This window comes from Camarhynchus parvulus, unplaced genomic scaffold (genome assembly GCF_901933205.1).
Source record: "Camarhynchus parvulus unplaced genomic scaffold, STF_HiC, whole genome shotgun sequence".
In the NCBI taxonomy this organism is placed as follows: Eukaryota; Metazoa; Chordata; class Aves; order Passeriformes; family Thraupidae; genus Camarhynchus; species Camarhynchus parvulus.
The window spans coordinates 1,016,826-1,037,574 of record NW_022148237.1 but is presented as its reverse complement, the minus strand read 5'-3'; the positions used below and the strand labels follow the sequence as shown (position 1 = coordinate 1,037,574).

The 20,749-nt window shown below is 60.6% G+C and overlaps 2 protein-coding genes across 2 annotated transcripts; one reads left to right on the top strand and one right to left on the bottom strand.

The window, feature by feature from the left end:
- Positions 1 to 16: 16 nt before the first annotated feature.
- Positions 17 to 17,847, top strand: UBA1 (ubiquitin like modifier activating enzyme 1). Its single transcript, XM_030969948.1, has 26 exons — positions 17 to 116; positions 1,286 to 1,396; positions 2,321 to 2,379; positions 3,565 to 3,733; positions 4,483 to 4,617; positions 4,959 to 5,065; positions 5,666 to 5,756; positions 5,919 to 6,051; positions 6,495 to 6,592; positions 7,222 to 7,368; positions 8,048 to 8,203; positions 8,773 to 8,883; positions 9,319 to 9,399; positions 9,917 to 10,072; positions 10,972 to 11,137; positions 11,496 to 11,692; positions 12,413 to 12,477; positions 12,993 to 13,188; positions 14,091 to 14,165; positions 14,568 to 14,757; positions 15,223 to 15,311; positions 15,394 to 15,486; positions 16,084 to 16,275; positions 16,556 to 16,657; positions 16,975 to 17,075; positions 17,540 to 17,847. Exons 2-26 carry the CDS (start codon positions 1,286 to 1,288, stop codon positions 17,673 to 17,675), a joined length of 3,156 nt encoding a protein of 1,051 aa, XP_030825808.1. The 5' UTR covers positions 17 to 116; the 3' UTR covers positions 17,676 to 17,847.
- Positions 17,848 to 18,016: 169 nt separating this feature from the next.
- Positions 18,017 to 20,607, bottom strand: CCDC115 (coiled-coil domain containing 115). Its single transcript, XM_030969997.1, has 7 exons — positions 20,579 to 20,607; positions 20,140 to 20,240; positions 19,594 to 19,697; positions 19,055 to 19,146; positions 18,744 to 18,872; positions 18,331 to 18,537; positions 18,017 to 18,244 (listed from the first exon to the last, which is right to left on the bottom strand). The coding sequence occupies exons 1-6, from the start codon at positions 20,583 to 20,585 to the stop codon at positions 18,350 to 18,352; spliced, it is 621 nt and encodes a 206-aa protein (XP_030825857.1). The 5' UTR covers positions 20,586 to 20,607; the 3' UTR covers positions 18,017 to 18,244; positions 18,331 to 18,349.
- Positions 20,608 to 20,749: the final 142 nt, after the last annotated feature.

The window sequence follows — 20,749 nt, the reverse complement described above, 5'->3', positions numbered from 1 at the left end:
GCCTCACGCGCGCAGGGAGGGGGCGGCGGGTGGCAGCGGCCGCGGCCGCCATCTTGTCGCGGAGGAGCCGAGCGGAGCGGGCGGGACCCGGCGGCGGGGCCTGGACAGCGACATTGGTGCGGGGCCGGCGGCGAGCCCGGGGCTTCTCGAGGGCTGCCCCGAGCTGCAGGGGCGCGGGGGGGCGGCCCCGGGTCCGGCCAGTGCGGCTCCGCCTTGCGAGAGCCGGCGCCGGGCCTGAAGGGGGCCGGGGGGGGAGCCGTGAGGGGGAACCGCCCCCCCCACACCGGGACCCTCAGGATGGGGAGCGCGGGTGGAACCGCGACCCCCGCTCGGGGACCCCCGGGGATGGGGAACCCCCCCTGGGTGGGACCTCCGGGGATGGGGAACCCCCCCCGGTTAATGGGGAACCCGCGCAAGGGAGGCCCCGAGGGCGGGACCGCCCCGGGATGGGACCCCGGGACCCGCGGGCCCCCGGTGCTGGGAGCGCTCTCAGGGGCGGCGGGCGGTGCCGTGCCTGGGTCTGGGGTGTGCTGCTGTGGTCTGATGTCCCTCAGTGCCACCTCGCTGTCCCCAAGTGTCCCTCCCCACCCTTCTGTGTGTCCCTCCGTCCCTGCGTGTCGCTCTGTCCGTCCCTGGTGTCGCCGGGGCGGTGACAGCCAATGGGACAGCGCGGGGGCTGTCGCACCTGGTGGCCCCGCCCGTGACCCCATTCACCTGGTGCCACCATCTGTGTCACCTGGTGGCATCTGGTGTCACTCTCTGTGTCCTTGCTGTCACCTGGTGTCACCCTGCATCACCCTCTCCATCCCTGCGTGTCCCTCGTTGCCACCTCCGGTGTCACCTGGTGTCACCTCCAGCATCATCTCCTGTCCCTGGTGTCACCTCTCCTCACTTTATGTGTCGCTGTGTCCTGTTCAGTGCCACCCTGTGTGTCACCCGCTGCTGTTAGTGACCTCAGGTGGCCACAGATGTCACCTCTCGCCCCCAGCATCACCCCGTGTCTCTCCCAGTGTCCCTGCTGTCCCCAGCACTGTCCCCGTGTGACCCTGTCCGTGTCCCTAAATGTCCAGCTGACCCCTGGCTGTCCCCAAATGTCCAGTTTGCTGCTGTCCCTGTCCCTGGATGTCCCCAGATGTGCCCTGACCCCATCCTTGTCCCCAGATGTCCCCAGCTGTCCAACTCCCCTCTGCCCGCGGATATCCCTCCCCTGTCTTTGTCCCCAGCTGTCCCTGACTGTCCCCTCACTGTCCCCAGCTGTCCCTGACTGTCCCCTCACTGTCCCCAGATGTCCAGCTCCCCGCTGTCGAAGAAGCGCCGCGTCTCTGGGTCAGAGCCACCGACGGGCTCCAGCCGTGCCCCTGCCCCCGCTGTGTCCCCGAGCGTCACCCCCGCCAACGTGAGTGCCACCAACCCCCCTTCAGTGCCACCAACCCCCTCAGTGCCACCAACCCCCCTCAGTGCCACCAACCCCTCAGTGCCCCCCCCTCAGTGACCACCAACCCCCCCCCTCAGTGCCACCAACCCCCCCTCAGTGCCACCAACCCCCCTTCAGTGCCACCAACCCCCCCTCAGTGCCACCAACCCCCCCCTTCAGTGCCACCAACCCCCCTCAGTGCCACCAACCCCCCTCAGTGCCACCAACCCCCCTTCAGTGCCACCAACCCCCTCAGTGCCACCAACCCCTCCTGAGTGCCACCAACCCCCCTTCAGTGCCACCAACCCCCCCCCCCAGTGCCACCAACTCTCCCGAGTGCCACCACCTCCTCTGAGTGCCGCCAACCCCTCAGGGACCCTGGACCACCCACAGGGACTTTGTCACCCTCTGGGGAGCCCCTGGTGTCATTGTCACCTCTGTGGTGCTCAGAGCTGCTGCTGGGGGCGTGGTGTCACCTGGTGTCACCTGATGTCACCTGTGGGTCTTGGGAGTGCCTTGTGTCCCTTGATGTCCCCTTACTCTGCTCAGACTCATTTGCTGTCCCTTGCGGGGTCCCTCTTTGTCCTGGGGGTGACATTTGCCCCCAGGTCCCCAATGTCCCCCCCACCATGGGCAGTGTCACCCACGAGGTGTCACCTGCAGGTCTTGGGGATGGCACATGTCCCTCAACGTCCCTTCAGTCCCCTCGGAGTGACTTTATTAACAATGCTTTGGCGACAATTACTGTCCTTTGCTGTCCCTTTCTTTGTCCTGAGGGTGACACTTGTCCCCCAGGTCCCAAATGTCCCTTCAACAATGAGCAGTGTCACCCACAAGGTGTCACCAGCCCAACTGTTGTCACCTTCAGTGTCCCTGTGGTGACACTGCTGTCCCCTCTGTCCCCAGGGAATGGCGAAGAACGGGGCCGAGGCCGAGATCGATGAGGGGCTCTACTCCCGCCAGCTGTGAGTGAGGGGGACATGGGGCGACATTTTGGGGTCCCCGAGGAGGGTTTGGGGTCCCCACAGACTTGGGAGGATCCCTGTGGAGTGGGGGAGTCCCCATAGTTTGGGGTTTCCCCATGGATTTGAGATTCCTCATTGATTTGGGATTTTCCCGTGGATTTGGGGTTTCCCCATAGATTGGGGTTTGCCCTGTGAGTTTTGGGGTTCCCATGGATTTGGGGTTTCCCCATGGATTTGAGGTTCTTTGTGGATTTGGGATTTCCCCATGGATTTGGGGTTTCCCATGGATTTGGGGTTTCTCCATGGATTTGGGGTTTCCCCATGGATTTGAGGTTCTTTGTGGATTTGGGATTTCCCCATGGATTTGGGGTTTCTCCATGGATTTGGGGTTTCCCAATGGATTTGAGGTTCCTTGTGGATTTGGGGTTTCCTCATGGATTTGGGATTTTCCCATGGATTTGGGGTTTCCCCATAGTTTGGGCTTTGCTCTGTGAATTGTGGGGTCCCCACGGATTTGGGGATGTGACATAGATTATGGTTTTCTTAGAAGTTTAGGATTTTTTATAAGTGTGGGGAGTTCTGTAGGATGCACTTGAACTGGGGGGATTCCACAGCCTTGAGGGGTTTCCCTTGAGAGTTTTGGGTCCCCATTGAGATTTTTGGGATCCCATTGAGAGTTCTGTAGGTTCTCATTGAGATTTTTGGGTTCCCATTGAGTTCTGAGTTCCCATGGAGATTTTTGGGATCCCATTGAGATTTTTGGGATCCCATTGAGAGTTCTGTAGGATCCCATTGAGATTTTTGGGTTCCCATTGAGTTCTTTGGGATCCCATTGAGATTATTGGGTTCCCATTGAGTTCTTGGGATCACATTGAGATTATTGGCTTTTTGGGTTCTCACTGGGATTTTTGGTGTCCCAATGAGGCTTTTGGGGTCTTCATATTGTAGGGTTCTATGGTTTTGCCATTTCCCTATAGATTGGGCATTCCCCATACATTTTGGATTTCTTATATAATTGGGGTTTTCCCATAAATTCACGGTTTTTTACAAATACAGAAAATTAAGCAGAACACGCTTGAACTGGGGAGGGTTCCTCCAACCCTGATGAATTTCCCCTGCGAGCTCTGAATTCCCATGGAGTTTTTTTGGGGTTCCCCCTGACATTTTTGGGGTTTTTCCCCCCAGGTACGTGCTGGGCCACGAGGCCATGAAGCGCATGCAGACCTCCAACGTGCTGGTGTCGGGGCTGCGGGGCCTGGGCGTGGAGGTGGCCAAGAACCTGGTGCTGGGGGGGGTCAAATCCGTCACCCTGCACGACCCCCACCCCGCAGCCTGGGCCGACCTGGCCTCCCAGGTGGGTCCCCGTGGGCTTTTCTGGCCTTTTTTGGGGTTTTTTACCATAAATTGTTGTTGGTTGCCGTGTTTGGGTGGTGGAGTTTTTTCTGGGTGTGAGGGGATTTTGGAGGGAGGTTTATTGGGGTGGTTTGGGGGGTGGTTTTAGGGTGTTTTGGAGGTGTTTAGGGTTGGGTTTGGGGGTGTTGGGAGCGTGTTGTGGGGATTTGGGGATGTTTTGGGGGTGTTTTGAGGATGTTTTGGGGGTTTTTAAGGATGTTCTGGGGTTGTTCAGGGGTTCCTGACCCTGATTCCCCCTGGTTTACCTGCGGGAAGACGACGTGGGATGTTTTGGGAGATGTTTAGGGGTTGTTCTGGGGATGTTTTTGGGGTTGTTTTGGGGATGTTCTTTGGGATGTTTTTGGGGTTGTTTTGAGGATGTTTTGGGGTTCTTTTGGGGATGTTTCTGGGGTTGTTTTGGGGATGATTCTGGGGTTGTTTTGGGTTTCCTGACCCCCATTCCCCCCAGTTCTACCTGCGGGAGGAGGACGTGGGGTGTTTGGGGTTGTTTTTGGGGCTGTTTTGGGGGTTGTTTTGAGGATGTTTTTGGGGTTGTTTCAGGGATGTTTTTGGAGTTGTTTTGGGGATGTTTTGGGGTTGTTTTAAGGATGCTCTTAGATATGTTTTGGGGTTGCTTTAGGGATGTTTTGGGGATGTTTTTGGGGTTGTTTTGGGGATGTTTTGGGGTTCCTGACCCCTGGTTCCCCCCAGTTCTACCTGCGGGAGGAGGACATGGGGCGCAGCCGGGCCGAGGCGACTCTGCCGCGCTTGGCCGAGCTCAACTCCTACGTGGCCGTGAGCAGCACCCGGGAGCCGCTGTCCAAGGAGCTGCTGGGCACATTCCAGGTAACCTGGCACAGCTGTGCCCACCTGGGCACAGGGTAACCCCCTCAGAAAGGTGTGCCCACCTGGGTACAGGTGTAACTCTCAGACAAGTGTGCCCACCTAGGGACAGGTGCCCCAGGTAATCCAGGTGAATGCCCAGATGGGTGCCCAGGTGGCTGCCTGGATTCCCTAGGTTAGTGCCCAGGTGTGTGCCTAGGTGAGTGCCCAGGTGGGTGCCCAGATTCCCTAGGTTAGTGCCCAGGTGGGTGCCCAGATGAGTACCCAGCTGTGTGCCCAGGTGAGTGCCCACGTGGGTGCCCAGGTGTGTGCCCAGGTGAGTGCCCGGGTGCCCTGTCCCACAGGTGGTGGTGCTGACCAACTCCCCGCTGGAGGAGCAGCTCTGGGTGGGCGATTTCTGCCACAGCCACGGCATCAAACTGGTGGTGGCCGACACGCGCGGGCTCTTCGGGTGAGGGGCACCCCCACGTGGGGGCCTTTTGGGGTCTCTTTTGGGGTGGGACTCTTTTGGGGGGAATTTTGGGGTGGGATTTTTGGGGTGCATCTCTTTTGGGGTGGGTCCCTTTTGGGGTGGGTCCTTTTTGGGGCAGGTCTCTTTTGGGGTGCATCTCTTTTGGGGTGGGTCCCTTTTGGGGTGGGTCCTTTTTGGGGCAGATCTCTTTTGGGATGGGATTTTTGGTGTGCATCTCTTTTGGGGTGGGAATTTTAGAAGGTTCCTTTTTAGGTTGGGGATTTTATGGTGGATCACTTTTGGGGTGGGATTTCTAGGAGATTCTTTCCTGGGTGGGATTTTAGGGTGGGGATTTTAGAGCAGATCCCTTTCAGGGTGGGATTTTTAGGGGATCTTCCTTTTGAGGGGGAGGGTTTTAGGACATTCTGTGGTGGGATTTTGGGTTGGGATTTTTGAGGGGAGGGGATTTTAAGATGGATCCCTTTTAGGGGGGATTTTTAGGAGATTTTTTTGGGATGGGATTTTTGAAGTGGGATTTTAGGGTGGGATTTTGGGCTGGATCCCTTTTGGGGTTCAGCACTGACCCCCCTCCCCTCACAGGCAGCTGTTCTGTGACTTTGGGGATGACATGGTGGTGACAGACCCCAACGGGGAGCAGCCCCTCAGCGCCATGGTGTCCATGGTCACCAAGGTACGGGGAGGGGACAACTTGGGGTGTCCCCAGGGGGGTTTTGGGAGTCCTGGTCCCCTCAGCACCCCCTGTGTCCCCTCAGTCTGCCCCATGTCCCCAGGGCTGTCCTGGGGACGTCCCTTGGTGTCCCCCGTGTCCCCTGACACTGTCCCATGTCCCCAGGGCTGTCCTGGGGAGGTGACCTGCCTGGACGAGGCACGTCACGGCTTCGAGACGGGCGACTTTGTCACCTTCACGGAGGTGGAGGGGATGGAGGAGCTGAACCGCTGCGGGCCCGTGGAGATCCGAGTGCTGGGTGAGCCCTGGCTCTGGGGGGCCCCTCACCTGGCGGTCCTTTTTGGGGTCTCTGAGGCACCTGGAGCTGTGCTGGGGGTGTGTCTGAGGCACCTGGGGCCCTTTTTGGGATCTCTGAGGTACCTGGGGTTGCTCTGGGGGGTCTCTGAGGTAGCTGGGGCCCTTTTTGGGATCTCTGAGCTACCTGGGGCCCTTCTTGGGGTGCTCCTCTCACCTGGGGCTGTTCCAGGGGGTTCTCTGAGGCACCTGGGGCCATTTTTGGCGTGCCCCAAACACCTGGATCCCTTTTTTGGGACGCCCCACACAGCTGGACCCGTTTTTGGGGTGCCGCAGACACCTGCATCCCTTTTTTTGGGTGCCCCACATGCCTGGATCCCTTTTTGGGGTGCCCCACACAGCTGGGTCCCTTTTTGGGGTGCCCCAGTGACACCCCCGTGTCCCCAGGGCCGTACACGTTCAGCATCGGGGACACCAGCGGCTACGGGGACTACGTGCGGGGTGGCATCGTCACCCAGGTCAAGATGCCCAAGCACATCCACTTCGTGAGTGGCACTGGGGGGCACTGGGAGGGACTGGGGGGCACTGGGAGGAACTGGGTGGCGCTGGGAGAGACTGGGGGGCACTGGGAGGGACTGGGGGGCACTGGGAGGGCACTGGGAGGGACTGGGGGGCTGGTGGGTTATGTTGGGCTGTACTGAGCTATACTGGGCTGTATTGGATTGTGTTGGGTTGTACTGGCATATACTGGGTTATACTGGGCTGTACAGGATTGTAGTGGTGGTATTGGGTTATACTGGATTATACTGGGCTATACTGGTTTATATTGGGTTGTGCTGGGCTGTAGGGATTTATACTGGGCTTTACTGGGTTATACTGGTTCATACTGGGTTATACTGGTTTATATTGGGTTGTACTGTGCTATAGGGGTTTATACTGGGCTTTGCTGGGTTATACTGGTTTATACTGGGCTCTACAGGTTTATGTTGAGTTATGCCAGGCTATAGAGGTTTATACTGGGCTCTACTGGTTTATATTGGGTTATGCTGGGCTATAGGAGTTTATACTGAGCTGTACGGGGTTATACTGGGCTACACTGGTTTATACTGGGCTGTAGGGGTTCATACTGGGCTGTACTGGTTTACACTGGTTTACACTGGTGTGTTTTCCCCAGAAACGGTTGCGGGACGCGCTGGCCGAGCCCGAGATGATGGTGACGGATTTCGGGAAGGCCGAGAGGCCCTCGATGCTGCACTGGGCGTGGCAGGGCCTGCACCGCTTCCTGCAGCAGCACGGCCGCGCCCCGCGGCCCCGCCACCAGGTGGGGACACTGTGGGGACACTGGGGACATGGAGGCCACCGTGACCTGCCCCAACACAGTGTCCCTGGGGCCCTGTCACTGGTGACACTGGGGACATTGAGGGGGTTGGGGACATGGAGGCCACCATGACCCGCCATTGTGGCCACCCCCAGGTGGTGACACTGGGGACATTGAGGGTGTTGAGGATATGGAGGCCACCATGATCTGTCCCAACACAGTGTCCCTGGAGCTCTGGTGACACTGGGGACATTGAGGGTGTTGGGGACACAGATGCCACCCTGATCTGTCCCAATGTAATGTTACTGGGGTTGTGGTGACACTGGGGACATTGAGGGGGTTGGGGACCTGGAGGTCACTGTGACCTGCCCTATCGTGGCCGCCCCCAGGGCCCTGTCACCAGCCGGTGACTCTGGTGACATTGAGAGTGTCAGGGACGTGGAGGTCACCAAGGGTCCACCAGAATCTGGGGATATCAGAGGGGTTGGGGGTGGTTGGAGCTTAGGGGGACATTGGGGACATAGAGCCACTGGGTTGGGGACACTGGTGACACCATTTGGGGCTGTCACAGACTGTGGAGTGACCTTTGGGCACACTGAGGCCATGGAGGCCACCAAGCCCTGCTCATTGGCCATCCCCAGCACTCTCCCCAGCCCTGGGTCCCTGTCCTTGTCCCTGGCAGGGTGACGCGGCCGAGGTGGTGGCCCTGACCAAGGAGGTGGCAGCGGGGGCCGAGCTGGACGAGGAGCTGGTGCGGGAATTGGCCTTCCAGGCCACCGGAGACCTGGCCCCGGTCAACGCCTTCATCGGCGGCCTGGCCGCACAGGAGGTCATGAAGGTACCGTGTCCCCATGTCCCCAAGGCCACCTGGGGCCGCTGTCCCTGTGTGTCACAGCTGGAGCCGCTCAGCTGGCCCTGCCTGGGGTACCAGACTTGGTGTCTCTGTCCCCTGGTGTCCCCTGAGGTCACTGCGGTGTCCCTGGAGTGTTTGCCGGGGTTCCCCTGAGGTCAGCGCCTTGTCCTTGTCCTGTCCCTGATCTGTCCCTCAGGGTCCTGGCCTTGTCCCTGACATGTCACCCTGAAGTTGCTGGCTTGTCCTTGTCCTGTCTCTGTCCCTGACACGTTTCCAGGTTCCTGTCCCTGATATGTCCACCATAGTCCCAGCCCTGTCCCTGATGTGTCCCCTGGGACGTCCCCAACGTGTCTCCCAGCATCCTGTCCCTGATGTGTCCCCAGGATGACCCTGATCCATCCCTTGGGATGTCCCCCAGGGTTTCCCTGTCCCCGGGCTGTCTCTCTCTCTGAGATGTACTTGGGTTGTCCCTGTCCCAAATTGTCCCTGATGTGTCCCGGGCTGTCCCTGTCCCTAACTGTCCCTGACTGTCCCCGGGCTGTCCCTGTCCCCAGGCCGTGTCGGGGAAGTTCACGCCCATCACGCAGTGGCTTTACTTCGATGCGCTGGAGTGTCTGCCCGAGGAGAACCGCGACACGCTGCTCACCGAGGAGCAGTGCCGGCCGGTGAGGGGACACGGGGACACCTGGGGACATGTGGGGGACACCTGGGGGCTGGGGGACACCTGAGGAGCAGTGCTGGCCGGTGAGGGGACACGGGGACACCTGGGGACATGTGGAGGACTGGGGGACACCTTGGGGGGACACCCCTGGAGGGCTGGGAGACACCAGGGGGGCCGGGGGTGTCACCCCTGGATGGTGTCACCTTGTGGGGACATCGGTTGGAGGACGTTGCTTAGGGGATCCCCATTGGTCACCCCGTTGGGGACAGCAGGTGCACCATGGGGTCAAGGTGGCCACCAAGCACCCATGGGTGGTCATTCTGTGAGGACACAGCCACGGCTGCTGTCACCCCCGAGTCCCCGTGGTGGCTCTGCAGCCCCGGGGGTGTCCCCTGGCCAGTGACACGGCCAGGTGACGCCGGTGTCGCATCGTCCCCAGCGCAACAGCCGCTACGACGGGCAGATCGCCGTGTTCGGGGCCGACCTGCAGGCCAAGCTGGGTGCCCAGAAGTACTTTGTGGTCAGTGTCCCCAATGTCCCCATGTCCCCAGTGTCCCCACCTGTGTTCTCCATCATCCGTGAGTCCCTTGTGTTGTCATCTGTTCCTCAAATGTCACCAAATGTCACTTTGTGAATTTACCAAGTGTCGCCCCTCCTACCCGCACATCCCCAGCCCTCCTGGGCCACCCTAAGTGTCCCCATGTGTTCCTTAGGTGTCCCCTGGTGTCCTCACACGTTTCCTGATTGTTCCTTCTTCATGTCATCTGCATGTCCTCAATGTCCCTTGTGTCCCCAGCTCTGTTCAAGTGCCCTCAAAGTGTCCCCTCACCCCCATTCCTTTCCCACCATGCGTCCCCAACTCTCTTGGGCCACCTCCTGCTCTGTCCCCACATGTCCCCAACCCTGTGGGTCACCTTGTGCTTTGTCCCCACATGTCCCCAACCCTGTGGGTCACCTTGTGCTGTGTCCCCACATGTCCCCAACCCTGTGGGCCACCTCGTGCTGTGTCCCCACGTGTCCCCACGTGTCCCTGGCAGGTGGGGGCGGGGGCCATCGGCTGCGAGCTGCTCAAGAACTTCGCCATGGTGGGACTGGGCTGCGGCCCCGAGGGCAGCGTCACCGTCACCGACATGGACACCATCGAGAAGTCCAACCTCAACCGCCAGTTCCTCTTCCGGCCGTGGGACGTCACGGTGAGGGCTGGGAGTGACCCAAGGGTTGGCCAACGTTGGGTTGGCTACACCAAGCTGGAGTGGGTTGGGAGGGAGGAGTTGAGGGGACAGTGAGGGGCAGAGTTTGGGGGGTCTGGAGAGGCAGGGCCAGTGGGGGTTGATGCTCCCATTGAGTTGGCCAAGGTCAACGGTTGAGTTTCATGCTCAGTGTCAAGGATTGAGTTTTGGGCTCAACATCAGCAGTTCAAGCGTCGTGCTCAACGTCAACACTTTAAGTTTCTTGGCCAATGTCAATGGTTTAATTTCTTGGTCAACGTCAACAATTGAGTTTTGTGCTCAATGTCAACGGTTGAGTTTCTTGGCCAACGTCGATGGTTGAGTTTCATGCTTAGCGTCAATGGTTCAATTACTCGTTGAACATCAACGATTGATTTTCCTGGTTAATATCAATGGTTGAGTTTTGTGCTCAACATCAACAGTTGAGTTTCTTGGCCAACATCAACGATTGATTTTCTTGGTTAATATCAATGGTCGAGTTTTGTGCTCAACGACAGCAGTTGAGTTTCTTGGTCAACACCAATGGTTGAGTTTTTTTGGCCAACATCAACAACTGAATTCTGTGGTCAACATCAACGGTTGAGTTTCTTGGCCAACACCAATGACAGAATTTCATACTCAACATCAACAGCTGAGTTTCTTGGCCAATGCCAATGGTTGAGTTTCTTGGCCAACATCAATGATTGAATTTTGTGCTCAACGTCAATAGTTGAATTTCTAGGCCAATGCCAATGGTTGAGTTTCTTGGCCAACATCACCGATTGAATTTCTCAGCTGTGTCATTGCACTAGGAAAGGGGTGTGGCCCACCAGGACGTGTCCCGAGGGGCGTGGCTCACCTCCCAGCTGTTTCCCCACCCACAGAAGCTGAAGTCGGAGCGGGCGGCGGCGGCGGCGCGGGAGATGAACCCGGCGCTGCGCGTCAGCAGCCGCACCGACCGCGTGGGCCCCGACACCGAGCGCGTCTATGATGACGACTTCTTTGAGGGGCTGGACGGCGTGGCCAACGCACTGGACAACGTGGACGCGCGTGAGCACGGGGGGCTGGGGACAAAGAGACCTCTGGGGGGGCTGGGGGCACCCTTGGGGGACTGTGGGGACCCTTGTAGGGCTATGGGGACCCTTGTGGAGGTATGGAGACTCTTGGAGGGCTGCCCCATAGTCCCTGCTTGTGCCCTATATCTGAGGGCTCCCCACAGCCCCTGTGGGGTGCCCCATATTCACAGGGTGCCCCATAACCCTTAGAGATCTTAGACGGTGTGTACTGTGGGGTGCCCATATCTGGGGGTACCCCAAAGGCCCTGAGGGTGCCTTGTACCCCCTGGGTTGCCCCATAACTGCCCCACAACCCCTGGGCTGCCCCATAACTGCCCCCCAACCCCGGGCAGGGCTGTACATGGACCGGCGCTGCGTTTATTACCGGAAGCCGCTGCTGGAGTCGGGCACGTTGGGCACCAAGGGCAACGTGCAGGTGGTGATCCCGTTCCTGAGCGAGTCCTACAGCTCCAGCCAGGACCCCCCCGAGAAGGCCATTCCCATCTGCACCCTCAAGAACTTCCCCAACGCCATCGAGCACACGCTGCAGGTGCGTCCAGGTGTGCCCAGGGCTGTGGGCGGCACCTGGGGTGTCCCAGGTGGTTTTTTGGAGGGGGTTCCAGATGGTTGGGTGGTGTTTGAGGGGTCCTGAAGAGCACAGGGGTGCTGTTTTGGGGCATCCCAGACTCTGGGTTCCATGGTTTGGGGGGTTCTGGATCTGGGGTTGTGGTTTGGGGGGTCTTGGACACTGGAGTTGTTGTTTTGGGGGGTTGTGGACACCGGGTTCCCTGGTTTTGGGGGGTCCTGGGTTCTGTTTTGGGGGTTCTGAACAACAGGGTTGTGGTTTAGGGGGTGTCCTGGACACTGGGGTCCCAGTTTGGGGGATCCCAAACTCAGTGTTCCCTGGTTTTGGGGCTCCTGGACACTGAAGTGCACATTTTGGAGGGTCCTGGACACTGGGGTTCTGGTTTTGGGGGATCCCAGACACAGGGTTTCCTGGTTCGGACCCTGAGGTTCTGGTTCTGGGGGTGTGGACACTGCAGTCCTTGTTTTTGGGGGGGTCTGGACATCAGGGTCCCTGGTTTTGGGGGTCCTGGGTTTTTTGTTTTGGGGGTTCTGGGTTCTGTTTTGGGGGGTTCTGGACACTTGAGTCCCCGTTTTGAGGGGGTTTGGGCAGCGGGTTCTGGTTTTGGGGTGTCCTGGGCACTGCAGTCGCTGTTTTGGGGTGCCCCTGGTGCCAGGACCCCCCAGTGACCCCCCATTGTTGCAGTGGGCGCGTGACGAGTTCGAGGGGCTCTTCAAGCAGCCAGCCGAGAACGTGAACCAGTACCTGATGTGAGTGTGGGGCACCCCAAATCCCAATGGACCCCCCCCAGATCCCACAGGGGTCCTACAAGGACCCCAAATTCCTGGAATGGACCCTGTGCCTCATGGAGAGCCCCCTTAACTCTCTACCCCCTTTTCCCTGGGGACCCCAAATTCCTGGAGGGAACCCTGCACCCCTATAACCCCATAACCCCCTGTACCCCCTTTTCCCTGCAGGGACCCCCAGCTCCTGGAGCGCACCCTGCGCCTGGTGGGCACCCCTGTGACCCACCCCCCATAACCCCTGTGACCCATTGTCACCCCCTGCACCCCCTTTTTCCCCCAGGGACCCCAAGTTCCTGGAGCACACCCTGTGACCCATTGTCACCCCCTGCACCCCTTTTCCCCGCAGGGACCCCAAGTTCCTGGAGCGGACCCTGTGACCCATTGTCACCCCCTGCACCCCTTTTCCCCGCAGGGACCCCAAGTTCCTGGAGCGGACCCTGTGACCCATTGTCACCCCCTGCACCCCTTTTTCCCCCCAGGGACCCCAAGTTCCTGGAGCGGACCCTGCGCCTGGCGGGCACGCAGCCGCTGGAGGTGCTGGAGGCCGTGCAGCGCAGCCTGGTCAGCGACCGGCCCCGCGCCTGGCCCGACTGCGTGGCCTGGGCCTGCCGGCACTGGCACCGCCAGTACAGCAACAACATCCGCCAGCTGCTGCACAACTTCCCGCCGGGACAGGTGGGAGAGCTTCGTTAACTCCTGGTTTTGTTAATTACCTCCTTAGCCCTGATTAATTACCCGATTAGCCCTATAAGTTATCTCATTTACCCCCACTGCTTTATTTACCCCAACCACGTTTACTCCAACATCCGCCAGCTCCTGCACAACCTCCCCCCGAGACAGGTGGGAGAGCTTCGTTAACTCGTTATTTAATGAATTACTTCATTAGCTTGGATTAATTACCCTATTAACCCCATTAGTTATTTCATTTACCCCCATTGCCTCATTTACCCCGACATCCGCCCACTGCTGCACAACTTTTCCCCCAGGACAGGTGGGCACCTGATAATTATCTCATTAACCTGATTAATTACCTCATCAGATTAATTGCCCTATTAACCCCAATAGTTACTTCATTTACCCCCATTGCTTCATTTACCCCAACCGCATTTACCCCAACATCCACCAGCTGCTGCACAACTTCCCCCCAGGAAAGGTGGGAGTGCCTTAATTAACTCATTAACCCGATTAACTACATTGTTAGCCCTAATTAATGACCATAATAACCCCGTTAGTTACCTCATTTATCCCCATTGCTTCATTTACCCCAATGTCTGCCAGCTGCTGCACAATTTCCCCCCAGGACGGGTGGGAGTGCCTTCATTGTATTGTTAATTTAATCAATTACATAATTAGCCCTGATTAATTACCACGTTAATCCCATTAATTACCTTGTTAACCCTATTAATTACTTTATTTACCCCAATATCTGCCAAGACAAGGGAGAACCCCTTGATTATCTCATTAACGTAATTAATACATTGTTAACCTAAGCAATTGGCTCAGTAACTCCAATTAACAGCTCATTGAGCTCAATTAATGACCTCATTAACCCTGATTTTCTGCCTTTCCCCCCCCAGAAAACGAACTCGGGGACCCTGTTCTGGTCGGGGCCCAAGCGCTGCCCCCACCCCCTCGTGTTCGACCCCGACAACGTGAGTGGGGTCACCTGGGGGGGGGGACATCACCTGTGTCACCTGGGATGGGGAGGGGACATCACCTGGGTCACCTGTGTCCCCTGGGGGAGGGACATCACCTGGGGGGAAGGGATGTCACCTGTGTCACCTGGGATGGGGAGGGGACATCACCTGGGTCACCTGGGGGAGGGGATCTCACCTGTGTCACCTGGGTCACCTGAGTCACGTGGGGGAGGGGACGTCACCTGGGTCACCTGGGGGGAGGGGATGTCACCTGTGGGGGTGGGGTTGTCACCTGTGTCACCCTTTGGGCCCATTGTCCCAAACAGCATTTTTTGGAGTTTTTGGTCATTGTTGGGTACCAGTTTTTGGGTGCCACCCGTGCCCCTCTGGGTGCCACTCACACCCTCTATCCCGCAGCCCCTGCACCTGGACTACGTGGTGGCAGCGGCGAACCTGTTTGCTCAGAGCTACGGCATCGCGGGCTCGCGGGACCGGGCGGCCGTGGCCGAGCTGCTGCGGCACGTCCGGGTGCCGCCCTTCGCGCCCAAGGCCGGCGTGCGCATCCACGTGTCCGACCAGGAGCTGCAGAGCGCCAGCACCGCACTGGGTACGGCACGGGGGGACTGGGAGCACTGGGAGAGGGGCTGGGGGCACTGGGAGAGGGGCTGGGGGCACTGGGGGACTGAGGGACACTGGAAGAGGGGCTGGGGGCATTGGGAGAGGGACTGGGGGCACTGGACCAGGAGCTGCAGAGCACCAGTGCTGCCTTGGGTATGGGATGAGGGGACTGGGGGCACTGGGAGAACTGGGAGAGGGGCTGGGGGCACTGGGGAGCTGCCAATGCCATGCTGGGGGGGCTTTGAATGCCACTTTGGGTGAAGGGGCTGGGGGTCCCACAGGTACCATGGGGGTGTCAGGGGAGTCCCCTAGGTGCCATGGGGGTGCCAGGGAGTCCCACAGGTGCCAGGGGAGTCCCCTAGGTGCCATGGGGGTCTCAGAGGAGTCCCACAGGTGCCAGGGGCTGCCAAGGGGTGCAGGGCTCCCACATGTGACCCTCCCTCCCTCCCCACAGACGACGGGCGCCTGGAGGAGCTGAAGGCGTCACTGCCCAGCCCCGAGGAGCTCCCGGGGTTCCGGATGTTCCCCATCGACTTTGAGAAGGTGGGTGCTGCCCCCCCTGGGTGCCCCCCACCCACCCCTGGGTGCCCCCTGCCCACCCTCACCCACCCCTGGCTGTCCCCAGGACGATGACACCAATTTCCACATGGATTTCATCGTGGCCGCCTCCAACCTGCGGGCGGAGAACTACGACATCCCCCCGGCCGACCGCCACAAGGTGGGCAGTGGGAGCACTGGGGAGGGGCTGGGGGGCACTGGGGGACACTGGGGAGGGCACCAGTGTCACTGCAGATGAGACATTGGGAGCACTGGGGGGGGTACTGGGAGCACTGGGGGGCTGTTAATGTCACAATGGGTGAGGGTCTGGGGGGACCTATGGGGTTGTTGTGGGGTGTTAAGGGTGTCTATGGGGTTTTTATGGGTGCTGGGGGGTGTTCCGGGGGTTGTTATGGGGGCTATGGGGTTTTTATGGGTGATTTGGGGTATTCCAGGGGTTATTATGGGGTGCTATGGGGTTTTTATGGGTGCTGAGCGGTGCTTTAGGGTATTTCAGGGTTATTATGGGTGCTGTAGGGTTTTCATGAGGTTATTATGGGTGCTTTGGGCTATTCCAAGGGTTATTATGGGGTGCTGTGGGGTTTTAGGGTGCTGGGTGTGCTTTGGGGCATTCCAGTGGTTATTCTGCGATGTGTGGGGCACACACAGAGCCCGTATGGACCCCACAGTGGGGCTCTGGGGGTTCTGTGAGTCCCTCAATCTGATTTTGGGGGCCATCCCCTAAACCCTAAATCCCTTTTTTTTGTGTCTCCCCCAGAGCAAACTGATCGCAGGGAAGATCATCCCGGCCATCGCCACCACCACGGCGGCCGTGGTGGGCCTGGCGTGCCTGGAGCTCTTCAAGCTGGTGCAGGGGCACCGCCGGCTGAGCTCCTACAAAAACGCCTTCCTCAACCTGGCCCTGCCCTTCGTGGGCTTCTCCGAGCCCCTCGCCTGCCCCCGCAACAAGGTGGGCACTGCCAGGGCCGGGGGGCAACGCGCACGGGGGGGTTTGGGGTCACTGGGGGCGGGCGGAGGGGGTTTGGGGTCGCAGTGGGGCTGAGGGTGTGGGAAAAGGGGGGTTTGGGGTCACAGTGGGGCTGGGGGTCACTTCTAGAGGGAATTTGGGATTGCAGTGGGGCTGAGATTTCCTTCCAGAGGGGATTTGGGGTCACAGTGGGGCTGGGGGTCACTCCCAGTGGGGATTTGGGGTCCCCCCATGGCTCTGACCATCCCCACCATGTCCCCAGTACTACGAGGTGGAGTGGACGCTGTGGGACCGGTTCGAGGTGCAGGGGCTGCAGCCCGACGGGCAGGAGATGACCCTGCGCCAGTTCCTCGCCTACTTCAAGGTACTGGGAGCAACTGGGAGGGACTGGGACAGGGGCAGGGGACAACTGAGGCACCCCAGCCAAGACGGGAGTGCTGGGAAATGGGGAAAGGTCAATCCCCTGTTGTGGCCAATGTCCCCAGGGCCATGTGGGTCCCGTGGGTGCCCCATGGTGGCTGATGTCCCCAAGCCCCACTGGACTCCCGTGGTGGCCAATGTCACTAAGGCCATGAGGTTCCCGTGGGTGCCCCATGGTGGCCAATGTCCCCAAGGCTCCAGGGTTCCCATGGTGGCCGATGTCCCCAAGCCCTGCTGAGCCCTGTCCCCGTGTCCCCACAGAAGGAGCACCGGCTGGAGATCACCATGCTGTCCCAGGGCGTGTCCATGCTCTACTCCTTCTTCATGCCGGCCGCCAAGCTGCGCGAGCGCCACGACCAACCGTAGGGACACTGGGGACACTGGGGGACACTGGGGGCATGGGTGGGATCCAGGGCAGGCACAGCCCATGGCAGGGATGTGTCTTGGGGACAAGAACGCAGCCCTGTGCTGGGAGGACATGTCCCAGGGGTGGGGACAGGGTGTGGCCGTGTCCCCTCCTTGTGTGTGCCCTGGCACTCCCTGTGTCCCTTCCTGTCCCCACAGGATGACCTCTGCCATGTGTCCCTGCCATGTCCCCCTGTCCCCACAGGATGACAGAGGCTGTGCCCCCTGTCCCTGCCATGTCCCCTGTCCCCACAGAATGACTGTGCCCCATGTCCCCTGTCCCTGCCATGTCCCCCATGTCCCCTGTCCCTGCAGGATGACAGAGGTCGTGCCCTCTTGTCCCTGCCATGTCCCCTGTCCCCACAGGATGACAGAGACCCCCCTGTCCCTGCCATGTCCCCCATGTCCCCTGTCCCCGCAGGATGACAGAGATCGTGACGCGGGTGTCCAAGAAGAAGCTGGGCCGCCACGTCAAGGCCCTGGTGTTCGAGCTGTGCTGCAACGACGACAGCGACGCCGACATCGAGGTGCCCTACGTGCGCTACACCATCCGCTAGGGGGCGCCCGGCCACGCCCCTCCGCCCGGCCACGCCCCTCACACAGGCCACGCCCCGTCACGCCCCGCCCCTCTCCCATAGTCGTTGTTGTGTCGGCCCCGCCCCCTGGGTGGGGGCGGAGTCTGGGGGCGGGGCGAGGGCCCCGCCCAATAAACATAGACCTTGGCAAAAAGGGGGCGTGTCTGAGTCACGTGGTGCTGGCACGGCCTGCACGTGACGGCTGCGACAATTGACCTTATGGTGGCACTGCCATGGCTGGCATGTGACAGCGGTGACAAATGACCCCACGGTGCCACTGGCATGAGCAGGATATGACAATGGTGACAAACCATCCTGAGGGGACAATGGCCATGGTGGCACTGGGACAGCTGGCACCAGACACCAGTGACAAATGACCCTGTGGTGGCACCAGGGTGGCTTTATTGGGGGTGGGGACATGGGGGACCCCCCTCAGTCACGTGCGGGCCTTGGTGTCACCTGCAAAGTCCTCAGTGTCACCTGGTGTCACCTCAGTGTCACCCACAGGCAGGTGCTGCTGTCCTCGGTGTCACCAGTGGCAGTTGTGTCACCTGTGAAGGGTCAGCACAGCCCCGTGTCACCTGTGTCCCCATGGCTCACAGTGTCACCTGTGCTCTCATGTGTCCCCATGTGTCACCTGCAGACGTGTCCTCGTGTCACGCAGTCACTGATGTCGCTGTGTCGCCCTCAGTGTCCTTGGTGTCCCCAGGGGTTCCTGTGGAGCTCTGGCTGTCCCCGCTGTCCCCGTCCAGGTGACGTTTCTGCCGCAGGAGCTGCCGGTACCGGGCGGCCGCAGCCTCCATGGTGGCCTGGAGCTCGGCCACCTCCACGGCCAGCGTCACCCCTGGGGACAGGGGGACACCGGGGAGACTGAGGAGGTCATGGGGGCCACGACCTTTAGGCCCTCCCCAGTTTTGGGGACACCACAGATTTGGGGCTTTCCCCCCATTCTTGGGCCCCTCTGAGTTTGGGGACCTTTGCTGGTTTTTGGGGATCCCCCAGTTCCCTCCCAGTTCCCCCCAGTCCATCCCAGTTCCCCCCAGTCCTCACCCTTCTGGAAGCTGCCCTGGGCCTGCCGCAGACTGGGGGGCACCAGGACCCCAAACCAGCCCAGGGGGTCTGGGGGGGGCCGGCTGGGGGTCCCCCCTTTTTCAGGGGCTCCCCGGCGCTGCCGCAGCCCTGGGGGAGAGAGAAAGGTCAGAGACCCCCCACAAAAACAACTGAGGAACCCCCCAGCACCCCCCAACACCCACAGGACCCCTCAGAACCCCCCCCCAGCACCCTTGGGTGACACCCCCAGACCCTCCAGTCTGTCCCCCACACCCACAGGACCCCCCAAGGGACCCCAGTCCCCCCCTCACCGTCACCCCCCCCCTGCTGGGGGTCGGGGTCCTCGGGGTCCCCCCCCGTTCCAGGCACCTCCTCAAAGTGGGGGCGTCCCTCTGGGTCCTGCCTGGGGGTGACACAGAGGGGACAGCGTCACCACCGTGCCCTGGTGACACCTGGCCACCACAGGGACATCCCAGCACCCCCCCAGTCACCCCCACACTGGGGACATCAGTGTCACCTCCCCAAACTGGGGACATCCATTTGTGTTCCCCCCAGTGTGTCCCCAATGTCCTCACGTCCCTCCCGGTATCCCTGCCACCCTTCACTGAGCGTCCCCAATGTCCCAATGTCCCTCCCTGTGTCCCTGTAACCCCACTGAGTGTCCCCAATCTCTCAATGTCCCTCCCTGTGTCCCTGCCACCCCCCTTAGTGTGTCCCCAATGTCCCAGTGTCCTTCTCTGTCTCCCTGTAACCCCACTGAGTGTCCCCAGTGTCCCTCCCTGTGTCCCTGCCACCCCTCCCTGAGTGTCCCCAGTGTCCCAGTGTCCCCCCCAGTGTCCCTGTCCCCCACCTGTGGCACACACGGACCCGGGGCACCATGGTGGCCCCGTACTGCAGGGACGAGACGCGGTGACAGCCCAGGGAGTAACGGGCCTGAGCCAGGGACAGCCACCCCTGTGGGGACATTGGGGACATTGGGGACACGGCACAGGGACAGCCACCTCTGCAGGGGCATTGGGGACACAGCACAGGGACAGCCACCCCTGCAGGGACACAGGGGGACATTGAAGGGGACAGAGGAACAGCCAGCTCTGGGGACACAGGGATATGCTGTTAGGGACAGTCACCTGTAGGGACACAGAGGATGTTGTGGTGTGTCCCTTTGTGTCCCCACAGTGGGTGACACATTCCCCCCAGTATGTCCCAGGACAGGTGGTGTGTGCCCAGCCACCTCCCTACAGCAGGGGACAGTCCCCAGCTGTGTCCCCATGGGATTGGCACATCCCTGTAGGGGGTGACACCCGCCAGGTGTGTCCCTGTGGCAGGTGGCACCTCCTCAGATATGACCCCACGAGGCGTGGCGTGTCCCCGCTGTGTCCCCATTGTGTCCCCTCACCTGCCGCAGGTGCTGCTCCAGCTGCTCCCGCCGCTGCTGCAGCAGCTCCAGCGCCTCCATCACTTCCAGCGCGGCCACGTCCAGGGACAGCGACAGCGACCCTGGGGAGGGGGGACATGGCTCAGGACCCCAAACAACACCGGGGGGACCCCAGGGGCTCCCCCAGACCCCACCCGAACCGCCGCCCCGCCCAAGGACCGGCCCGGTGTCCCCACGGTGTCACCCGTGTCTCCGGGGTCCCCCCAGGCCCTCAGAGACCTCATCAAAGCACCCCCGGGCCCCCGGAAACCCGCTCAAAAAACCCTCAGGATCCCTGAAACCTGCAAAACCACCCCAAAATGTTCCCGGTCTTCTGGAGACCCCCAAAATCCCCCCGAGACCCCTCCCTGAGCATCTCCGGGACCCCACGAGACCCCCGGAGCCCCCGGCCCTCCCTCACCGTCCATCGCCGCCCTCACCGCGGCCTCAGGCCCGGCCCCGCCTCGTCCAATCGCAGCCTGCCCTGGCACGACTTGACCAATCAGCACGCGGAACGCCCGGGGGGGCGGGGCCTACGTGAGGGCCTGCAGCCCAGCGGGGTGACGCCGACGCGGCCGCCATCTTGAGTGAG